The sequence below is a fragment of the Chelonia mydas genome, chromosome 2 (assembly GCF_015237465.2).
Source record: "Chelonia mydas isolate rCheMyd1 chromosome 2, rCheMyd1.pri.v2, whole genome shotgun sequence".
In the NCBI taxonomy this organism is placed as follows: Eukaryota; Metazoa; Chordata; order Testudines; family Cheloniidae; genus Chelonia; species Chelonia mydas.
This window is the reverse complement of record NC_057850.1, coordinates 195,278,508-195,297,484: the sequence shown is the minus strand read 5'-3', so window position 1 is coordinate 195,297,484 and position 18,977 is coordinate 195,278,508. Positions and strand designations below refer to the sequence as shown.

Genomic DNA, 18,977 nt, shown 5'->3' with positions numbered 1-18,977 from the left:
ATAAGATTTAACCTTAGCTCATAAATAAGGCTGATTTTGTCATGGATATTTTTAGTAAAAGTCATGGACAGGTCACACGCAATGAATAAAAATTCATGGAAGCTTGTCCCTGACTTTTACTAATAATAGCCCTGACAAAATGGGGGCGAGGGGAGAGGAGAGTCAAGCACCCTGCACCACTGCACTGGCTGGGAGCTTGGAGGGACTCTTGACTGCTGGGCTGGGATCTGCAGGGTCCACTGGCGGAGGCTTGGGCCCTCCAGGGCATCCCTCACCACCCATGGAGGCTGTGGCATTCAGGGGATACCTTGCTGGTGGCTGGGGCACTCCGGGGAATTCCCCTGCTGCCCAAGGGGCCTGAAGAATCACAGAATCATAGAATATCAGGGTTGGAAGGGACCTCAGGAGGTCATCTAGTCCAACCCCTGCTCAAAGCAGGACTAATCCCCCATAGTTGCCCCAGATCCCTAAATGGCCCCCTCAAGGATTGAACTCACAATCCTGGGTTTAGCAGGCCAATGCCCAAACCACTAAGCAGGATTCCCTCAGTGCTGACGGGAGCTGGGGGGCCGCTGCCTATGGGGGCTGGGAAGTTGCCGGGGATTCCCCAATGCTGGGAGCTAGGGGGTGCCCTGCTGCCGGTGGCGGCTGGGCTGCTATGGGGCCCCTATGTCAGGGAGGTCTCTGAAAGTCAGGGATTCCATGACTTCAACCTTTGTGACATATTCATAGCCTTACTCATAACATTAGATTCTATTGAGAATGGGCAGGGATGAGTTAGGGGTATGGTTATGCTGGAAGATATTAATGGCTGTTGTTAACCAGCTCTTTGATCTACAGACACTTGCAGAGGTGCCTGAGGCTGTGACTGCTATACAGATGACAGAATGTCCATGTGTCCCCCATGTTTCACCTTTCTTGTTTTCCCCCAGATCAGTAAGGTAGTACCTACTCATGCCTAGAACATTCCCTGAAATCTTGGAATTGGTCCATGTGGTGTTCAAAAGGTATCATGTTATAGACAGAAATGCTACTCAGTTAAGCACAAGGCCTTGCAAGCCTGACTAAATATTAGTTTAATTTAGCCTAGGAGTACAAACACTTACGTACCAGTCACAATTATGTGGCTATTGCATGGTGTCATTAGCTAGAGTTAAGCTAATAGAGTTAAGGTCATGGGGTGCTTAGGTAGTTCCAACCCTTAAAATATTTGCATTTCTTTTAAATTTAACCTTAACCCTCCATTTCCTGGGTTTGTGATGCTTGTTGTGGGGATAATCACAATATTATGCTTCTGATGTTGTTTACTGTTATTTTACAGATATACACTCAATCTTAACTTTATTTTAATATAGGTTTTGTCTGGTTTTGGAATAGCATATATACATGTATTGATTAAGTCTATTTGTGTGGGAGGTTTAGTAGTATGTATTGACTATAGCTGATCTTGTTATTGGAAAGCCACAAAGTAGACATATAGTAGAACTTAGTGTTTTTGGTAGGGTAGTGGTTTTCAACCTTTTTGCTTTTGCAGACCCCTAAAACATTTCAGATGGAGGTGCAAACCCCTTTGGAAATCTTAGACGTCGTGTGCAGATGCCGATGGTCTGCGGACCACAGGTTGAAAAACACTGTTCTATGGTAAGGACGACTTTTCAGGGTCCCCTGAGACATAGTCTGCGGATCCCAGGTTGAAAACCACTCTGGCAGGGTAAGAAACGTTGACTCTAATAAATATTGCCTTCTTTCTCTGGAGGGTGTAAGTTTCAGTTTACATGCTAACTGTGTAAATTAAGTGTCGCTTTGGGAGTTGGGGTGAGAGTGGAGTTTGAGGCAGCGCACTGCCCCGTTAGGGTAGGGTGTTGGTGAACTGAAAGGGTGCGTGTGAGACCAGGAAGGTGGCCGCTAGCAGGTCATGGCGGGGGGACGACGACGACGACACGGACGCTACCCTTCCTTTATACTTTTTTGCGATGCAAGAAATACACTGCAGCAGCAATCTTAAGTCTCCGCTCAGCCCAGGTTTGGGCTGTATTCTTTTTTCTGGGGGGAGGGAACACAACAAAGCCGATATTGCACGCACCCTGCTTGTGCCCGGAGGACGGAGGCTGGGAGCGCTGGGCTGCCGCAGACAGCTGGACTGAGCGGCTGGCGATGCTCCCGGCGGGCTGGGCAAGGTCCCTCCCCGCTAACAGGTCGGTGCCTCCCTCCTTGAGCTGGGGGAGCCCCGTGGGCTGGGAGGTCCGGAGCCGGGAGCACAAGGGGCGGCCCTCCCGGCAATACCGGGCTGCCGCTGCTCCCCGCCTCCCGGCTCCAGAGGGGCCGCCCGCGGCGCGGCCAGTCCCTCCCCCCGGGGAGCAGCCGGCGGCGGAGCGGGGAAGGGGAGGGTCTAGCGCTCGGCGCACCGAGCCGGGCACGGAGGGAGCTGCCGGACGGGCGGCTCCTGCCGGGTTCCGGGCCGGAGACGGCGGCGGCATGGCCGAGGCTGGCGGGGCCGGGGCGGGAGCGGCAGGAGGCGGCGGGGCCGGGGGGCTGCAGCAGGGCTCCCCGGCCGCGGGGGGGCTGGCTGCCGGCGGGCCGGCCCGTGCCGCTGCAGCCGCCGCCGCCGCTGAGAGCCCCGGGGGCGGCGGGGAGCCCGGCTCGGCCCGCAGCGCGGGGAAGAAGGCGCAGCTGCGCTCCGCTCCGCGGGCCAAAAAGCTGGAGAAGCTGGGCGTCTACTCCGCCTGCAAGGTACCGAGCCGAGCGGCGGGGGGCTGGGCAGGTCCAGTCCCTGGCCTGGGGGCGGGGCCGGGCTCCGGCCCCTGCCGCCTGGGGAGCGCGGAAGCGGCTGCGCCCTGGTTGTTTGTCTTTGGTTTGAAACCAGGCGCAAAAAGGGAGGCCCCTAAAATGGAGCTGGGGAATGGTGTATGTGGGAGCAACCCGCGGCCCCCCCCCCCCCCCCGCAGTGCTCCCGGGCCCCCATCCCCCAGCTTGCCACCTCCTCCAGCACGCACCGGCCAGCTACCTTCTCTCCTGTGCACCCCCCGCAGTAACCAACCCGTCCTGTCACCTTTTGCCTCTGGGCAGCCTCCGCCCTGCAAACCCCCCCCCCCCAAGCCACGGTCACCTTCACCCCCTGCATCAACCTCGGACCAACCCGCCCTCTTCTCCCTTTTGCAAACCCCTCCCTGCCACCTTCACCCCCCTGCAACAACCCCGGGCACAAATACACCCCCGCCTGCCACTCCCCGGCAGCAACCCCCTCCTGTCCACTCCCCCCCGCAAACCCCTCCGTGCCACTGCACCCCTTTTGCAACGAGCCCCTTTTGCCTCTGTGCAATCTCTTTCCTGCCACCACACCCCCCCCCTCCACCTCTTGGCCACCTTCATCCCCTGCAACAATCCCGTGCACCCCCCTCTCTGCCACCTTCGCCCCCTGGAAGAGCCCCCATGCGACCCCCCCCTTTGCAGACCCCTGTGCCCCCTGCACTTTGTGGGTGGTTGTTGTGACATCTGCATGGAAGATCAGACCGAGGGGAGAGCCCCTCCCTTTCTCCTGAACAGCAGGAAGAGGGAACTTGGCCGTAGGAAGGTGGGGGCGGGACATCGGAGAATATTGCCTGTTTCTGCAGAAATAGTGGCTGATGGGGCAGGGGTGTCTAAAGGTATGTGTGCGGAAGACGGTGCACATGTCTGTCGGGAAGGCGATTTAGGCCAGCAGCACACACCAGCCCCTGTCATTACTGTATTATTTGTTTGGTGAAATCCTGCTGCAGCTGCTTGCCTTGTAAACACAGGATTTGGCAGCGGGACAAGCCCCAGCTTTGAACGCTGTTGCCTTGTTATTTTAACCCCCCCGCCCCCGTTGTCCTCCCCCCATGTTTGCAAGACGCTGCCTGGCAGATCCCGGTGCCTGCAGTGGCCCCTGCACGGGGGAGACGGGTGCAGGGCCAGGGTGGGAGTTGGGATCTGCAGCTGCACTCCTGGCCGCCGGGGCCCAGAGGCTTGGCAGCAGCGCCTTTGTTTTGACAGGATGACAGCTGAAGGAGGCGGGGACTTCGCCTTGTTGCTTCTGCGGCCTCTGGCTGACAAAAACATTGTATTACTGGATTATCAGTAATGTGACGAGGTCAGAGCCCAGCAGCCAGTGGTGGAGGAGCTTTCCCAGGGCTCATCCTAAAGTTCCTTTCCTTTCTTCTCCTCCTTTTCTAGAGAAAAGAGTCCAGGCTATGCACATTCATTCAAACACTATTAGAGACTGGGTCTTGAAGCTCTCGATTTTATTAATCTTTAAAAACACTTTAAAATTTTTTTTAAAACACCAGGGAGCAATGATGGCTGTTTGATGGTTTTAGCTTGGTTCCCAGTGGGGGGCTGTTGGCATCACAAAAGCCACTGCTAGAATTGGCACTCTCCTCTGCAGTCTTGGCAGAGAAGCAAAGGAGTGAGTACAGCCTCTTAACTCCCACAAACTTATCCCTACTGGTCATGATTTAGGCAAATTGGGGAAATTGATGTTGCCATTGCCTTTGCTTCTATGGCGAAATAGGCTATGTTAGTCTCTGGGGTCATTAATCCAGCACCTTTGATGAGCAGTTAGCTCATGTAAATTATTTTCAGTACTGAAAAGCATTACTAGAAGTGTTGAGGTGAAAAAGAAAACTGAGAAACTGTAGAGCAGTTATAAAGCAGACAGCCTTATTGCAAGGGTCAAGTAGAATTTAAAAGAGCAGCATGTCTAGTTAAAGCCTCAGTGAGATTGGCTCTAGTTACCTGAGAGATTGATTCTTCTATAGCCGTGGCCGTTCAGAACACCTACGTTTCACCAGAACAGTGAAAGTGTTGACTGGCAGTAGGAGCGAGAGGCTTGTGAATGTAAGAGACGGAACCTTCATGGGAGCTGAAATTGATGGAACTCAATCCCATAAGAATGAACACTTTCAGAATTAAATGTGAAATGAATTTCTTTGATTTAGCTCTCCCTGAATAATTTGTTGATGCAACACTCCTCCTACCCACAAACATAAGCAAGCAAGCAAACAAATACCTTTCCTATGAAGGAATCATACTTTTTCTCCTTTAGGCTGGGAGGGAGGGAAGAAAGGGGAGAGGTGCTATTTCTAAATATTTGGCAGGTGTTCAGGTACCATAGTGATGGGGCTCTAAAAGAAATAGTATTTGCAGGAGGTTGCAACAGTGAAGAGGTTAACTTTGAATTTTCATGCTTTATGTCTCAACCTTTGATTCATTTTTGTGTTTGATTTCACAAGCTCTTAGATCACTGAAGTATGTAATTAGTGTTCCCATTCATGCAGTAAGCATATGTGAATAATGTAACAAAAGAGTAAATCTATGTATAGTTGTTCACCTTAGAGAGCGCAGGGAATGTGCTTGTCACTCAGCATGTTTGGCATTCTCTAGTCCTTGTATTTTTCTCCTCTCCCACTCCAGTGTGCATCACAGCAGTCAGCAAGATGGAATTTATTAGAATCTTAACCTTTGAGGGGCTGTAAGTAGCAAAGGAAGAGAGAACATTGATTAGGTCTGAAGAGACATGACAACACAGGAAGGATCAGAGAAAGTGAGAACACTGAATGGAGGAAGACTAGAGTGTGGGCCTATCTGGTAGCAAATGTTGCTATGCCAGAGATAAGACTTCCACAATGCTCTACTTCCACCCTTTGCTCCTCTGGAAGTAGGTTGTTCATACCTTACAGCTATTGCTCTCTAATTATTCCCTCTGGCTCATCTTTGAGAGGCACTGGCAAACTCTGCAGGGAGCGTGTCTGTGATGCTGTGCACAGAGCCTTTGGTGGAGAGAAAAAAGGAAAGATCTTATAGGACTATCCCTTAAGGAGGATACAAAGGAGAGGCAGGGCATAGGAAAGACAAAGCACTTTTACTAGAAAACAAGATGATAAAAATAACCATATATTCAGCACTACAAGTGTTTTTACAAAAACTGTCTTCATTAATTTTAATATACTTTTCTATGTGACATACTTTTTAAAAAAGCTCTCTAAAACCTCAAGTTAAAGTGCACAATTTACTTTAGATAGGCAAAATAGTATACAATTAAAATGAATTAAAACTCCCCTTTTTATTGGTATGCTTTGTAGTGCATTGAAATGGACACTATTATAAATATGAATGAATTCATAAATATTTATTTTGCCCAGCATGCGATTTGAGCATTTGAATGCAAGCTTGGCAATCATTGGTATGAAAATAGCACTGTGTGACTTACACTCATAAATGCATTTAGTGAAGATTGGAGGAGAAAAAATCATTGGCTTTTTATACATGTTCTTTCATGTGATGTAAACCAAGTCTCATTGGGAGCTATATAAATGTCTTTAAGTATGTACTGTTTTTGTACTCTTACATTTTCTATATATTAAAACAGGATTATTTTTTATTCTTAGTTATATGTAGTACAGTAATTCTTAGAGGTTATAACTGCGACTGGAACCCCATGGAGTTTGGCATTGTACAAACACTTAGACCATGTATGCACTGTGGGTATTAAAGCAGCACGTTAGTGTAAATGCAGCCGATAGTGACGGAAGGGGTTTTTCCATTGCTGTAAGAACACCACCTTCTAAAGTGACAATAGCTGGGTCGACAAAAACATTTTTCCTGGCTGTGTCTACACTGGGGATTGGATTGGCTCAGCTGTGAGGCTCAGGTGTGTGATTTTTCACATCCCTGAGTGTCTTAGATATGTTATCCTAAATTTTAAGCTCAGACCAGGCCATAGTAGGAAACAGTCCCTGCCCTGAAGAGCTTAGTCTAAATAAATGAGACAGACAAAATGTTGGAGGGGAAATGAAGAGGTGAAAGCGTGTCACAAGAAAATTAGAGCCAGAGTAAAACCCAGCTCCCCTGAGCCCCAGCTCAGTGATCTATCCGCTGGACCACATTACTTCTCATCAGGTTCTAGTTGTGCACTACTTCTGTAATGTTCAGATCCTGCGGTGAGCTCGGTGAGAGTGGACCTGTGTGCTCAGGTGGAGTCCCATTTCATGTGAAAGTAGGAGCTAACGAACATATCTATTTAGTGTAATATTTCAGTTTTAGTTAATGTTACCTGCTTTATAGGACTGACTGAGATGACCCTTGACTGTCCTACCTTTTGCTTAGCTTTGTACTCTGGAAGTATAACTTTTGGAAGCTTGTCTGAATGATAAATTAGTGTGTGAAAAAGAGTTGTTAGAGTTGTTCTCTGGACTATGTATAGTTCCATAGACTCAGATGTTTACTGCTTTCTCAATATCAGTTTAAAAGCTGGGGCAAACCTGTCTAACGAGGGTTTTGGGCCCAATCCAACTTCCATTAAAGTAAATAAAGAATCAGCCACTGACTTACATGTGCATTGGGGAATGGGGGAACAGGTCCATATTAGCCTACAGCTACTATAAAAGTAACAGCAAAATAGGAATAAATCAGATTCTAAAATTTGTCCTCAGAAATCTAAGGGCTCTACAGAATGCTTTAGTCAAATGGATCTGTTCCCCTCTTAATATCTCTGTGATTCTTCTCAGTGTGATATATTTTCATGGAGGATACTCGAAATTTGAGTAGGAACAATTAGGAATAACTTTTGCAAACGTTTTGAAAACGTTTTTGTTTTCGTCCGCATGAAGCTTCTTGTGTAAGAGTTTATCATTGTTTTGAGGTTACTGCTTGCTGGGGAGAGATGACTTTGCTAAATTTAGACACCCTAAACAGACTTGTATAACTTTTCTTTCTAAATCTGAAGGAAAGATAATCTTGTGTAAGGTTTTTGTTCCACTCCCTGGAATTTAGCAATTAACCTATTACATCCTGCTCCCCCTTTAATTACTAAATAGGTCAGTCCTTCAAAGAGCCAAGTACAATGCCTAGCTCAAAGAGCTAATTCTCAGAGTCATAGGGTCCTTTAATTTACAGCTAATCTAGCTCAGAATTTGTACCTTTCTGTGTTCATTTCCCCATCTTTAAAATGGGGATACTATTTCTTAGCATGTGAGGTATTGTGAAACATCACTCTTTAATCTTCTTTAAGCATTTTTAGAACCTTAGATGAGAGGTTGCATGTGCAACCTTAAGTTTGTCATTTCCTGACTTTTGAATGCTTCATTTTATAATCTTAACATTGTAATTCAACAATTAAAACAAACAACCATGGAGCTATAAATATAGAGTATCTGAAGCATGCTATTTTCAGACTCATTTTGGACATAGTGTCAGTGTACAAGGTTCTAAAGTGCAGGTCAGCCGTTTGTCTGTTGGACAGCAAATAATATTAAATGTAAAAGTTGTTTTTGGTTATTCTTGGTTCCTGGACAACATACTTTCCTAGTCTTAATACTCTAATTACACATAATATAGAGAAGGAGTACTTGTGGCACCTTAGAGACTAACCAATTTATTTGAGCATAAGCTTTCATGAGCTACAGCTCACTTCTTTGAGCATAAGCTTTTGTGAGCTACAGCTCACTTCATCGGAGTGAGCTGTAGCTCACGAAAGCTTATGCTCAAATAAATGTGTTAGTCTCTAAGGTACCACAAGTACACCTTTTCTTTTTGCGAATACGGATTAACACAGCTGCTACTCTGAAACCTGACATAATATAGAGGTATCATGAGGATTCAGATGTTCATATTTTTTACATTGCTTTTATCAAGTAAAGCCCATTGTAATTGCTAAGTTTTGTACTAATCCAAATCTTTCCAGCATGGGTTGAGGATGCTTCTGAGACAGCATACAAAATTACCTATTGTGGACATTTAAGGAACAGTGTTAATGGCCCCGGGGTTGGAAGGATGAGGCTCAAAACCAAAGTTCTCGAAGGCTGTGGTAAGGCAGGGGAAAATGAAAGTATCTTAAGTGCCCTTTATTAAAGCCCTGTAGTTGGCCTAGAAAATCAATACAAGAACTGGATGTACTAGGTCAGATACTCCTCCCAGACACCTCCACCCAAGACTGCTTTTGAAGCTAAATTAAGTATTTGAGGAGGTAATTTCATACTTTCCTTTCTAACAAAAAGCAGATGAGTGACATGTGAAAAGAAAAACCATCATGAGAGGGTCAGAGAAAGAAATGAGTGAAGAAAACACGGCAGAAGACTCAAAACAACTCAACGGGATGTAATTTAAGCCACTAAGGAATGCACACTGAGTATTCAATGTATTTGCACTGTCAGGGTCCATAATGAAGGCTTAGTTATCAAGAGGACCTTGTTCAGGTTGTGCTGCTGTGTTGCTGACCAAGCTTTTATGCTGTATCTGGTGCTTTATGCTGAGTTTTTAAATGTTAATGTTTGTTTGAGGCAGAGATCTCTGGAATATTGGAACAAAAGAATTGAACATCTGTTTCAAAAGATCTGGCTAGGTTAGGAAGTACAATTGAGGGCAGAAAAAATCTGCCACTGAACATATTTTATGTTCTGTGGGAGGGTTGATATTTAAATCTGGCAGTTTAACTGAGCTGTTATCACTATTCATACATCTGTTTGTTTGCATCTTTGGTGTTAATTATCGTGTGATGCTAAAGTTTGTGTAGTTACTTGCTGTTTATGGATTTAAGGATTTGGAGTAAACATTGTGTTGTGTGCTTATGTGAAATGTTGACTGATGCTCATAAGAAATTGTCTTAGAATTCTTTAGCCCAGCTTTTCTTACTATTTTTATTAGCTATGATTGACGCAGCTACAAGCTTAATATTTGAGTGGCTTTTTTATAGCATTAAACATTGCCTTTTGTTAGAGACATACTTGGGTCTGAGTGGAAAAAAACCCCAGTTCTGACAGACACATAGGGAGAAAATGGATGGATCAAATCCAAGTCCCTTTTAAAAAATATTCTGGTTTCTGTTTTTCAGAGCTTCTTTATTATTATCTTTTGAATTTTCCTTAATGATACTTTGTTATAGTCCAGGCTGCTCTTTCTTTCTCTGACAGATAACTTGCATTAGTGCAATGCTAAGGTTCTACATTTACAGTTATAATTTAGAAATTGCAAAAATTAGCAGTTTCATGGTAACACTGACTTTCCCACAGAGCATGTATGGGAAATTTGGGCGGCATCAGGTTTTGTCTTGCTCTGCAACCTAAGAAAAAATATGGTATCAAACAATCTCAAAGGGTATGTCTACACTGCAATAAAAGACTCGTGGCCCAGACGTGGCTGGCCCAAGTCAGCTGAGTTGGACTGCAGGGCTGTCCAGTTGCAGTGTAGGCGTTTGGGCTCAGGCTGTGGCCCAGCCTCTGAGACCCTGCAAGGGGGGAGGATCTCAGAGCCCGAGGCCCAGCCTGAGCCCAGATGTCTGCACTGCAATTTTATAACCCCATAGCCCAGGCTCTGAGACTTGATGTTGTAGTGTAAACATATTCAAAAAGACACTCTGTTGTAAACCCTGGAAAGGTTTACAACAGAGAGTATCCTTGGCTCACCGGCATCACTCAAACCTTTGCCTTTTCTTCCTAGTAACTAAAAACAAACAGGTTTCACAGCCATTGGGTGACTAAAACAAAAGTAGGACCCATGCTTGTCAGTGTGAAAAATAAGAGTGCTTCTCCAGATAAGCTGGATATCTGTGGTCTTCCAGATACTGGTGTATATTCAGGTATTTTTCTTATGCCTCGTCTACACTTACCAGGGGTTCAATGTGCGGCGATCGATGTGTCAGTGGTTGATTTAGCGGGTCTAGTGAAGACCCCACTAAATCTACCACAGATCACTCTCCTGTTGACTCCTGTACTCCACCTGAACGAGAAGAAGTCAAGGGAATTTGATGGTCTCCAGTTGACATCACATAGTGTGGACCCCGCGGTAAGTAGATCTAAGTACGTCTACTTCAGCTACGTTATTCATGTAGCTGTGTAATTTAGACCGGTCGCCGCCGCGTAGTGTAGATAAGGCCTTGGAATGCTAGAGAAAACTGCACAGAAGTATAGCCTAAAATTCACTAGAATTAACATAAAGCCTCCAGACCTCAGCTTATTGGAAAAAAAAATTATTGGAAAAAATTGTTCCTATAAGTCCCGCCCCTAGCTCCTCCAGAACTGACCCTCCCTTTTGCCACATACAGACTTATCTCCTGGGAGTAGGGTTGCCAACTTTCCAATAGCTGAAAACCGGATGCCCCTGCCCCCATCCCCTGCCCTGCCTCTTCTCCTAAGGCCCTGTCCTTCCTCTTCCCCAAGACCACGCTCCCGCTCACTCCTCTCCCACTCTCCCTCAGTTGCTTGCTTCTCCCTCCCCCGGGACTCACCTGCCACCTACAGAGCCAGGCTGGGAGAAGCTGACGCGGAGCCTGCCTGCCTGCCCGCCCAACTGGGGCACAGCAGTCAGGCTTTGGCTTAGAAAAGGAGCGAGGGGCTAGGGTGGGGCAGAAGGGGGGGGGGGGGGTTGGTCCCCAGAGCAAGGGGATGAGGAAGGGGCAATCAGGGCACAGGCTAGGGGGGTGAATAGGATCCCCCCTGCGGCGGTGCCAGTATCTACCTCTCCACTGAAGGCTTGAGCTGTGGGTCCGAGAGCCAGTTCTCTCTATCAGCATCTGGGAAGCTCCTCCAGGGAGCAGCTGCTGCTCTTCCTGCCCTCTCAGCAGGGAGATTGATTGCGGTTACTCCCAATAACCAGACTTTTAGTGTCTGGTTAGCAGTACTGACTGGACACTGCCAGGTCCAGGAGTGGTGGAAGTTCCCTAAAATTGAAAGGGCCACTGGTGCCCAAACTGTGGCCTGGCCCCCGTGCTGCCTCTTCCTGCGAGGATGCACCCCGGTGCCACCCCTTCCCCCAAGGCTGCATCCCCCACTTGCTCCTCTCCACCCCTTCCCCCCTGTCGCTCGCCCTTATGGCTGGTAAAAAGTGAGAGGGCTATGCTTTTAAGTGATGGGGCCATGGCCCGTTGGCCCCCCCGTTCCGGCACCCCTGCCAGATCCCCTTTTTGACTGGACTCCTGACAACCCTACCTGGGACTTTAGTGGCTCCCTCCCCTACCTGGATACACCTCTCAGCTGCAGATAGCTGCTCACGTTTCTGCCAACCATTTCATGCCCAGACAGTAGCATGTACGTGTGGAAGGGGAGGGAGAAGCACACTTCCTCTTTCCAAGGGTGGTGTGCTGTTATGTGCTTCCTGGGAACCTCTAGGGGTAATTCTAAGTCAGCCTGTTGACTTCAGCTGCTGCATGGACCTTCTGCATCCCTTCTAATGTGCCTGACTACATTGGGTGCAGTCAAACTATCATTTGGCGTGGATATGGTATCACAGGGATAGACTGGTGGTGCCACGAGCCCTTCCAAATATATCCAGTGAATGGTGATTGTTCAAACGTTGTGGAGAGAAAACATGGTATGTGTTGTCCAGCAAAGAGGCAGCATCTGGCATTGCAATGTTTAGTGCACAGGTTGCATGATTTGAAATGGTGGAGTTGAAGAACTACTTCAACACAGTTGACTAATATTTTCAGTTCTGGTACTTGAAAAGCTGCAGCCTCTGTTGGGCACTGGTACCTTAGGTATAAGGCAATTCAAAACAAAAGACAATGAAGTTTTTGTGGAATAAGCTACATTAAATATTTATTTTTCATACCTTTTCTGAACATAATGAAACACACAAGATAGACATTAACACCACAAATTGAAGTACTACACTTATTTTTAAGTTACTGTTAAGTATTATGCAGTAATTTCATTACTAAGAACCTGCAACAGCAAATGATTGTGTATCTTGTTACAGTGCAGTACACAAATATTTCTAAATATAGAGCAGAGAGGAGATGCTTTTCTTGGAGGTGGGTCTTCAGATTGGAATATGAGTTCAGTTAGGAAAATCCAGAAAGGCTTTAATTGCTTTGATGCTGGTACTCAGAAAAAAAATTACCTTCAGTGCTGCTCTTGTACCAAGTACTTTGCTTCTCAAGTGCTAGCATTCCAGTGGAACATTGCCACTTCACCCCTGAATGTCTGGAATTTGGCTACCGAGGCCCCACTGCCTACCTTATCATGTTATCAGTCCTGTTAGTTAAGATTTGCTGAGCATCTTTTAGAGTGGTAGCTGTGTTAGTCTGTATCAGCAAAAAGAACGAGGAGTACTTGTGGCACCTTAGAGACTAACACATTTATTTGAGCATAAGCTTTTGTGGGCTAAAGCCCACTTTATCAGATGCATGCAGTAGAAAATACAGTAGGAAGAGATATATATACAGAGAACATGAACAATGTTCAATGGCAACCTCCATTTTTTCATGTTCTCTGTGTGTGTGTGTGTGTGTGTGTGTGTGTGTGTGTGTGTGTGTGTATATATATATATATATATATATGAATATAATCTTTCTACTGTATTTTTTCCACTGCATGCATCTGATGAAGTGGGCCTTATCCCACGAAAGCTTATGCTCAAATAAATATATTAGTCTCTAAGGTACCACAAGTACTTCTCGTTCTTTTTGGGCATCTTTTGCCGTCAATATTTGGATCTAAATCTTCCAGGATAAGCAGCAGCATTTCCTTAGTAGAGACCAGTGCCTCTGGAATTCCCTCGTTTTGGTGGTTTGCTCAGACCTGTGGTTTTGACGCCTCTATTGCGTGACGTATTGTTTATTTTGTTTTGCTTTGTTTTGCTTATGTCTGTTGTATGGTGGTGTGTTGTATGGTTCCTAGTCGGCAGGATAGAAGACAGGGCAGTGATGCGGATGCTACCGGATGGGTGACCTATTTATTTTATTGTTTTAATTGTAAAAGGGTCTAGATGATATAGCAATAGGAGCCAGCACATCAAATAGGTGGATGCTGCTTTTACACAAAAGTTGGAGTGAGGACCTGCTGTAGAGGAGTTAGCCTGTGGTTTGGAGTGCTTGTCTGTTTTCTCAGCTGGTATCTTCTGACCAGCTGGAAGCAGTTATGGGCCGCCACAGATCATTGTGAATTCTCTGCTTTTAAGTAACAAGTTCTACTTTATTCCTGTGCATTTCTAGAAAACATGAAATACATTAGTTGTGTGGTAGATATATTAACTGTCTATTTTTATTTCAGGCTGAGGAATCTTGCAAATGTAATGGCTGGAAAAACCCTAACCCACCTCCTACTCCTCCCAGGGCAGATTTGCAGCAGACAATTGTCAGTCTTACTGAACCATGTCGCAGCTGTAGTCATGCACTAGGTAAGTATTTAGCTTCTCCTGGATTTGCAATCCATGTTCTTAGACCCTAGGTCATAATATGACATGTTCTGTTATTCCCAGACAAAAACTGTATTAAGATGGAGTTATGGTTGGGTGTATGCATCAGGAATTTAGAGTAAAATATGGTAGAGATGTGGAAATAATCTTAAAAACAAGTGCTACAAACCAGGAAATCCAGAATTAAGGTTAAACTTAAAAGAAATCCAGATATTTTTATGGTATGAAAACGCACAATTAGTTCACCAAACAACTTTAACTCTGCCCTATAGTTATTTATTTAGCGTGTGCATAGTCGTCTAGCCAAGCATTGGCATCTTCAGTGGTGTGATGCAGTTCTTCTGGGCCACTGCTGAACCTAGTCAGCAGGCATTCATCGACAATGTGCGTCATCGTCTGTCTTGCGCTGCAGCTGCACAAAGGGCTGTCACGAAAACCCCAGCGATATTGGTTGGCGGCACAGAGACCTTGTTCAACAGGGACCATTGGGGATGGGGCAGGTCAAAACCAGGCGGGCAGATTGTGGAGTCGGCGACGAGGGACTGGTTGGGGAGTATAACAGATATCCATTCCTCTCGGGAGAGCGTTTCCACCCTAACATCCTGGTGTGGCGGATGAGACCATAATGGGCAATGTGACGGCAAACGTGCAGCTGGTGGTTTAAAAAGATCATTGTGCAGTGGCAGGCTTGAGTTGGCGTGTACTTTCTCTAGTAACCTGCCAGTGGCAACCTCTTGTCTGATATGAGGAGGAGCAATATTGCTCAGAACTGGAAGCCATGGAGTCGGACACAGGATGCCAGAGATGATACACATGGCGGCATGTAACTGCGTATCTACCAGTTTGGTGTGTGATGATTGACACCAAACTGGTGCACGGGACTGTGCCACTGAATATGAGGTAGCAAGAGCTGACGTCCGCAAAGTTGGAGCTTGAGCACCCCATGACGAACATGCCAGTTTGCTAAGAAGATTGTTGTGCATCTTAACTTTAGCTGCTGTCTTCTTCAGGTGGGCATGGTAACTCAGTGTGCGGTCTAAGGTTACACCTCGATAGATCGGTTCTACTTCATGCTTCACCTTCTGACCATTGAGATAAACTTTCAGTTCTCAGGTTGCACTGGCGTGATGAAGATGGAACAAACTGGAGGCTGTTTTTATGATGCTTGACTGGAGGCACCAAGCCTTACAGTAGTCAGCTAACTGTATAATGTCCCAGTTCAAGGTGGCATCAAGCTCATGAAACGTCCAGGGCTGGGTACCACAACAAATGTCATCTGCGTAAATGAACTTTTGTGACTCCATTGTTGGCAGGTCACTGGTGTAAAGGTTGAACAGGGTTGGAGAAAGCACAGAGCCTGGGGTAACCCATTGCTCTGTCATCTCCAAGCACTCATCTTCTCTCCCATGTGGACTCTGAACTGCCTATCGTGGAGGAACAGTTCAATGATGCCTATGAGCCAAGGTAGCAGGACCTGTGATACCTTCATGAGCAGACCAGTGTGCCATGCCGTATCACACATCGCTGTTAGATCAATGAAAACAGTGCCTGTTTTCAAGTTTCTCTGGAAGCCATTTTCAACAGATGTGGTCAGCGCAAGTACTTGGTCGCATGTGCTATGGCCTCAGCGAAAGCTGGCTTGGTCAGGGCTCAAAATTCTCTCCACGTCAGGTAATATGTGCTGTAGGACCAAGCGCTCCAGTGCCTTGAAGCACACCAACAACAATGATATGGGACGATAGCTTGATGCTTGATTTGGGTCCTTTCTAGGCTTTAGGAGGCCAATGACTTTTGTGGTGCGCCATATCTTCGGTAGTCTACCTTCACTGATGACCTATAGTGAGACTATGCAATAATCATATGACTAAGATTAAGGCATTTTAGTGTTTGTAGTCCTAGATTAGATTAAACTGATTTTTAAAGACAGATTTAGCCCCTGCCACCTCCATCCCCTGTTGTCAATATTGTGGCTGATATCTGTGTTGTGATTCTTCTGAAACTACAGCCTCATTTGGGGTCTGTCTATGCTACGATTTCACCTCTGTCAGGTGACCTAGTTACAGCATGGTTGTCTCACAACATGGTTATTTTTGTAGTATAGATGAGACAGTGACTGTCTCTGGACAGTGCTAACGGTAAAAGTCCATGTACACTACCAAATGGAACTATGCTTGTACCATATGGTGTGAAACTGTGTTGGAACCAGTCTCCCTGTATGGTTAAAGCTGTGTTGTAAACAACCTCTGTGCTACAGAAACGACTGTTTAAGTCCATTGTGAAACATGGTTGTATCCCAACCAGGTTACAACATAATGATTCCTTACCAGTGTGGCCAGAAAAAAACCACCATGTATCAGGGACAGTTTGAAACTTTGTGGCTACTTAAGCTAAAACATGATTACTTAACATGGTTGTAGCATAGTTTTTCTGACCGTGAAGTCAAGAAGAAACACTGCTAATAACAGTTGGGACACAACAAATTTCAGAACTGTTTAAAATGAAACTTGTTTTGGTTGTGTAGATATGGCCTGAAATTACAAATCAGTAAAATCAGCAATTTTGTTAAATTATGTAAAATCATCACAATAGGTGATTTTTAAAAAAAGTAAACCAGTATACCTTTTGAGGGGTTATTCGCTGCAGAATTTCTGTAGAGGATTTATTTACCTCTCTGCTCTCCTTTTTGTGTGTTCTTTTGTTGTTTAACCTATTCCTGGGCTTTTCTTTATTCATTGTTTTCATTTATGTTCAAAATCTCTTCTTTCATGCAAGAGAGGAATAACAAATGTATAGCAGCACATGAGTTCAGCATGTTTAGCGAGGCAGTTCATTTAACTTCTCAACGTGTAGCATACTTTTGCTTCCTCTGGGATATGCAGTTAGATTCATTTATGTTATGAAACTCTTTCACACTGTGCCCTGGGATACTGAAGGCATTTCTTCACTGCTGCCTAATCCTGTTAGGTGCTGAGCCATTAAGCCACATCTTCTGTAGGATTTGAAGATGCTCACCTCCTTTCAGAAGAGCTCAGCGCTTCTGAGGATCTGACTTCTTCGATGAAAATCTTCGGTCACTCATTGAGAATCAGGAAAAGCAGTACGTTGTTACTTTTGAATAAACACTACAGACCATATCTGGTGCGGTGTTTCTTTTTCATTACTGCCACAGTGAAGAAAGATGAAGTCCTGTCCCTAACGAGGATGATGCCTTGTTCGGAATAACTGAAATAAATAACAAGTGCCACCTACCACTCAGTTGTACCGAACATGGAAAAGTGAACATTGTTCAGAAATACTTCTCAAGACATTTTTCCTATTTCTCTCATCCTGATCAGCATGTTTCCCTCTTGAATTCTTTTAAAACCTGAAAGGTCATGAGATATCTCTATTTCAAGTGCTTCACCTGCACTATCGTCTCTCTTTCTAAGTGAGTTCTGAAAAATAACTATGCAGAAACTTCTCTACTATTCTAGGAAATGTGGTGTTGGCTTTTTGTGCTTATATTTTTTTCAGCACTGGAGCCCAGGCATCAATGCACAGTAGGCTCTTCCCCACTCAGGACTTGTCTATATTCAGTTTCACTGGCTTAATTAAAGGTTTAGTTAATCAGATGCAAAAGACTGTGGATGCTTATATCTGCTTAAATTAGACTTATTTCTGGTTATTTTATGGGCAGGAAGGAGGTGGGGCTGGGGTGGAAAAAGTCAGGGTGGGGTGAGGGCGGTGCAGGGGCGAGAAGAGGTGGTGCAGGGGTGGGGGCGGGGTGTCGAGCACCCACGAGGCAGAGGAGAAGTCTTTGCCTATGACAGTGAATGTTTTATAAACAGGTGCAATAGAACCAAACAGACTAAATTAGGCTAAATAAAAGGGCCTACTGATATGGTTCAAGGACTGTATTAAAATCATGCTTGGTAAAAACAGAAGATGTAGAACTGGAGAGGATTGGTGTGCCGGATATTAGGCCTAATTGGTGGATAAAATAAAGAGGGGATGGGTTATTTCACCCATCTCTCTCTTTGTGGATCCTTAAAGAAAGAGACTTTTGGGGGAAAATGAGAAGAACAGATATTGACTACAGGAGTGAGCTTCACTATCATGACTGCCACGCCCCGCCATCTCCTGGATCTTCTTTGTCCTAATCCTAAGCAATGACCTGGCCAGATCAGGCCAGAGAGAAGGATCCAGATGACATCATTACCCCTATCAGCTCCAGCTGAATCCCAAACGCCACCTGAGATAACATGGGATTGGACTTTAACAGCAGCAGCAACGACTCCAACTCATCTGAATTAACTACTTCTTTTTCCGCCAAAGGACAGTTACCACCATCTTTAAATCATCTAACAGAGAGTGTCAAATATGGTTTTTTTTCCTTTTAAGACTCTTTCCAGCTAAAGGGAACAAGGGATGTTGTGAAGTATTAAATATGGCTTTAATTTTAACATTCTAAATGCTTTAACTGTTTTTCTTCTTTCTTTATCTGTAATAAAAGATTAAAATAATCCTTAATGATGTGTTTGCCATGATACTAAGCAGGCAGAGGTCTCAATAGACCAAACTCTGAACCTTGTTTAGTGCTGTTTAATGTTGGACAGTGAGTAGGTTGTGTTAACACCTTTAGCCCATTTATTCCATGTAAATTGATACAACAATCCACATACAGATTTACACTGGAATAACAAGGCCTGACTTTAAACCGATTTAGTTAAATCGGTGCAAACACCTGTGTGGACATTCTGAAACAGAAATAACAGTTCTGCTCATCTACCAAAGGAAAGTCTGAGTAGCTTTCATCACCACGGCTGGTTTTACTGCTAGGCATTCTTATGATA

General features: G+C 45.3%; 1 protein-coding gene and 1 long non-coding RNA gene across 12 annotated transcripts in view; both read left to right on the top strand.

The window, feature by feature from the left end:
• Positions 1–2,176: 2,176 nt before the first annotated feature.
• The window catches only part of KAT2B (lysine acetyltransferase 2B), a 65,988-nt gene continuing 49,187 nt past the window's right edge, over positions 2,177–18,977 (top strand). For 5 of the 11 annotated variants that reach the window (XM_037890428.2, XM_037890427.2, XM_037890430.2 and 2 more), the window contains exons 1-3: positions 3,482–3,644; positions 10,622–10,794; positions 14,001–14,127. In XM_037890428.2, the coding sequence (XP_037746356.1) occupies positions 3,497–3,644; positions 10,622–10,794; positions 14,001–14,127 (448 nt within the window). In that variant the 5' untranslated portion in view covers positions 3,482–3,496. Of the gene's footprint in view, positions 2,196–2,387; positions 2,731–3,481; positions 3,645–10,621; positions 10,795–14,000; positions 14,128–18,977 lie in introns of those variants that run through there. The other 6 variants (XM_043540940.1, XM_043540937.1, XM_043540938.1 and 3 more) reach the window with 6 other exon arrangements.
• Positions 14,139–17,277, top strand: LOC122464690. The gene is made up of 2 exons (XR_006288964.1): positions 14,139–15,155; positions 17,110–17,277. It is a non-coding gene; the product is annotated as an uncharacterized LOC122464690 (long non-coding RNA).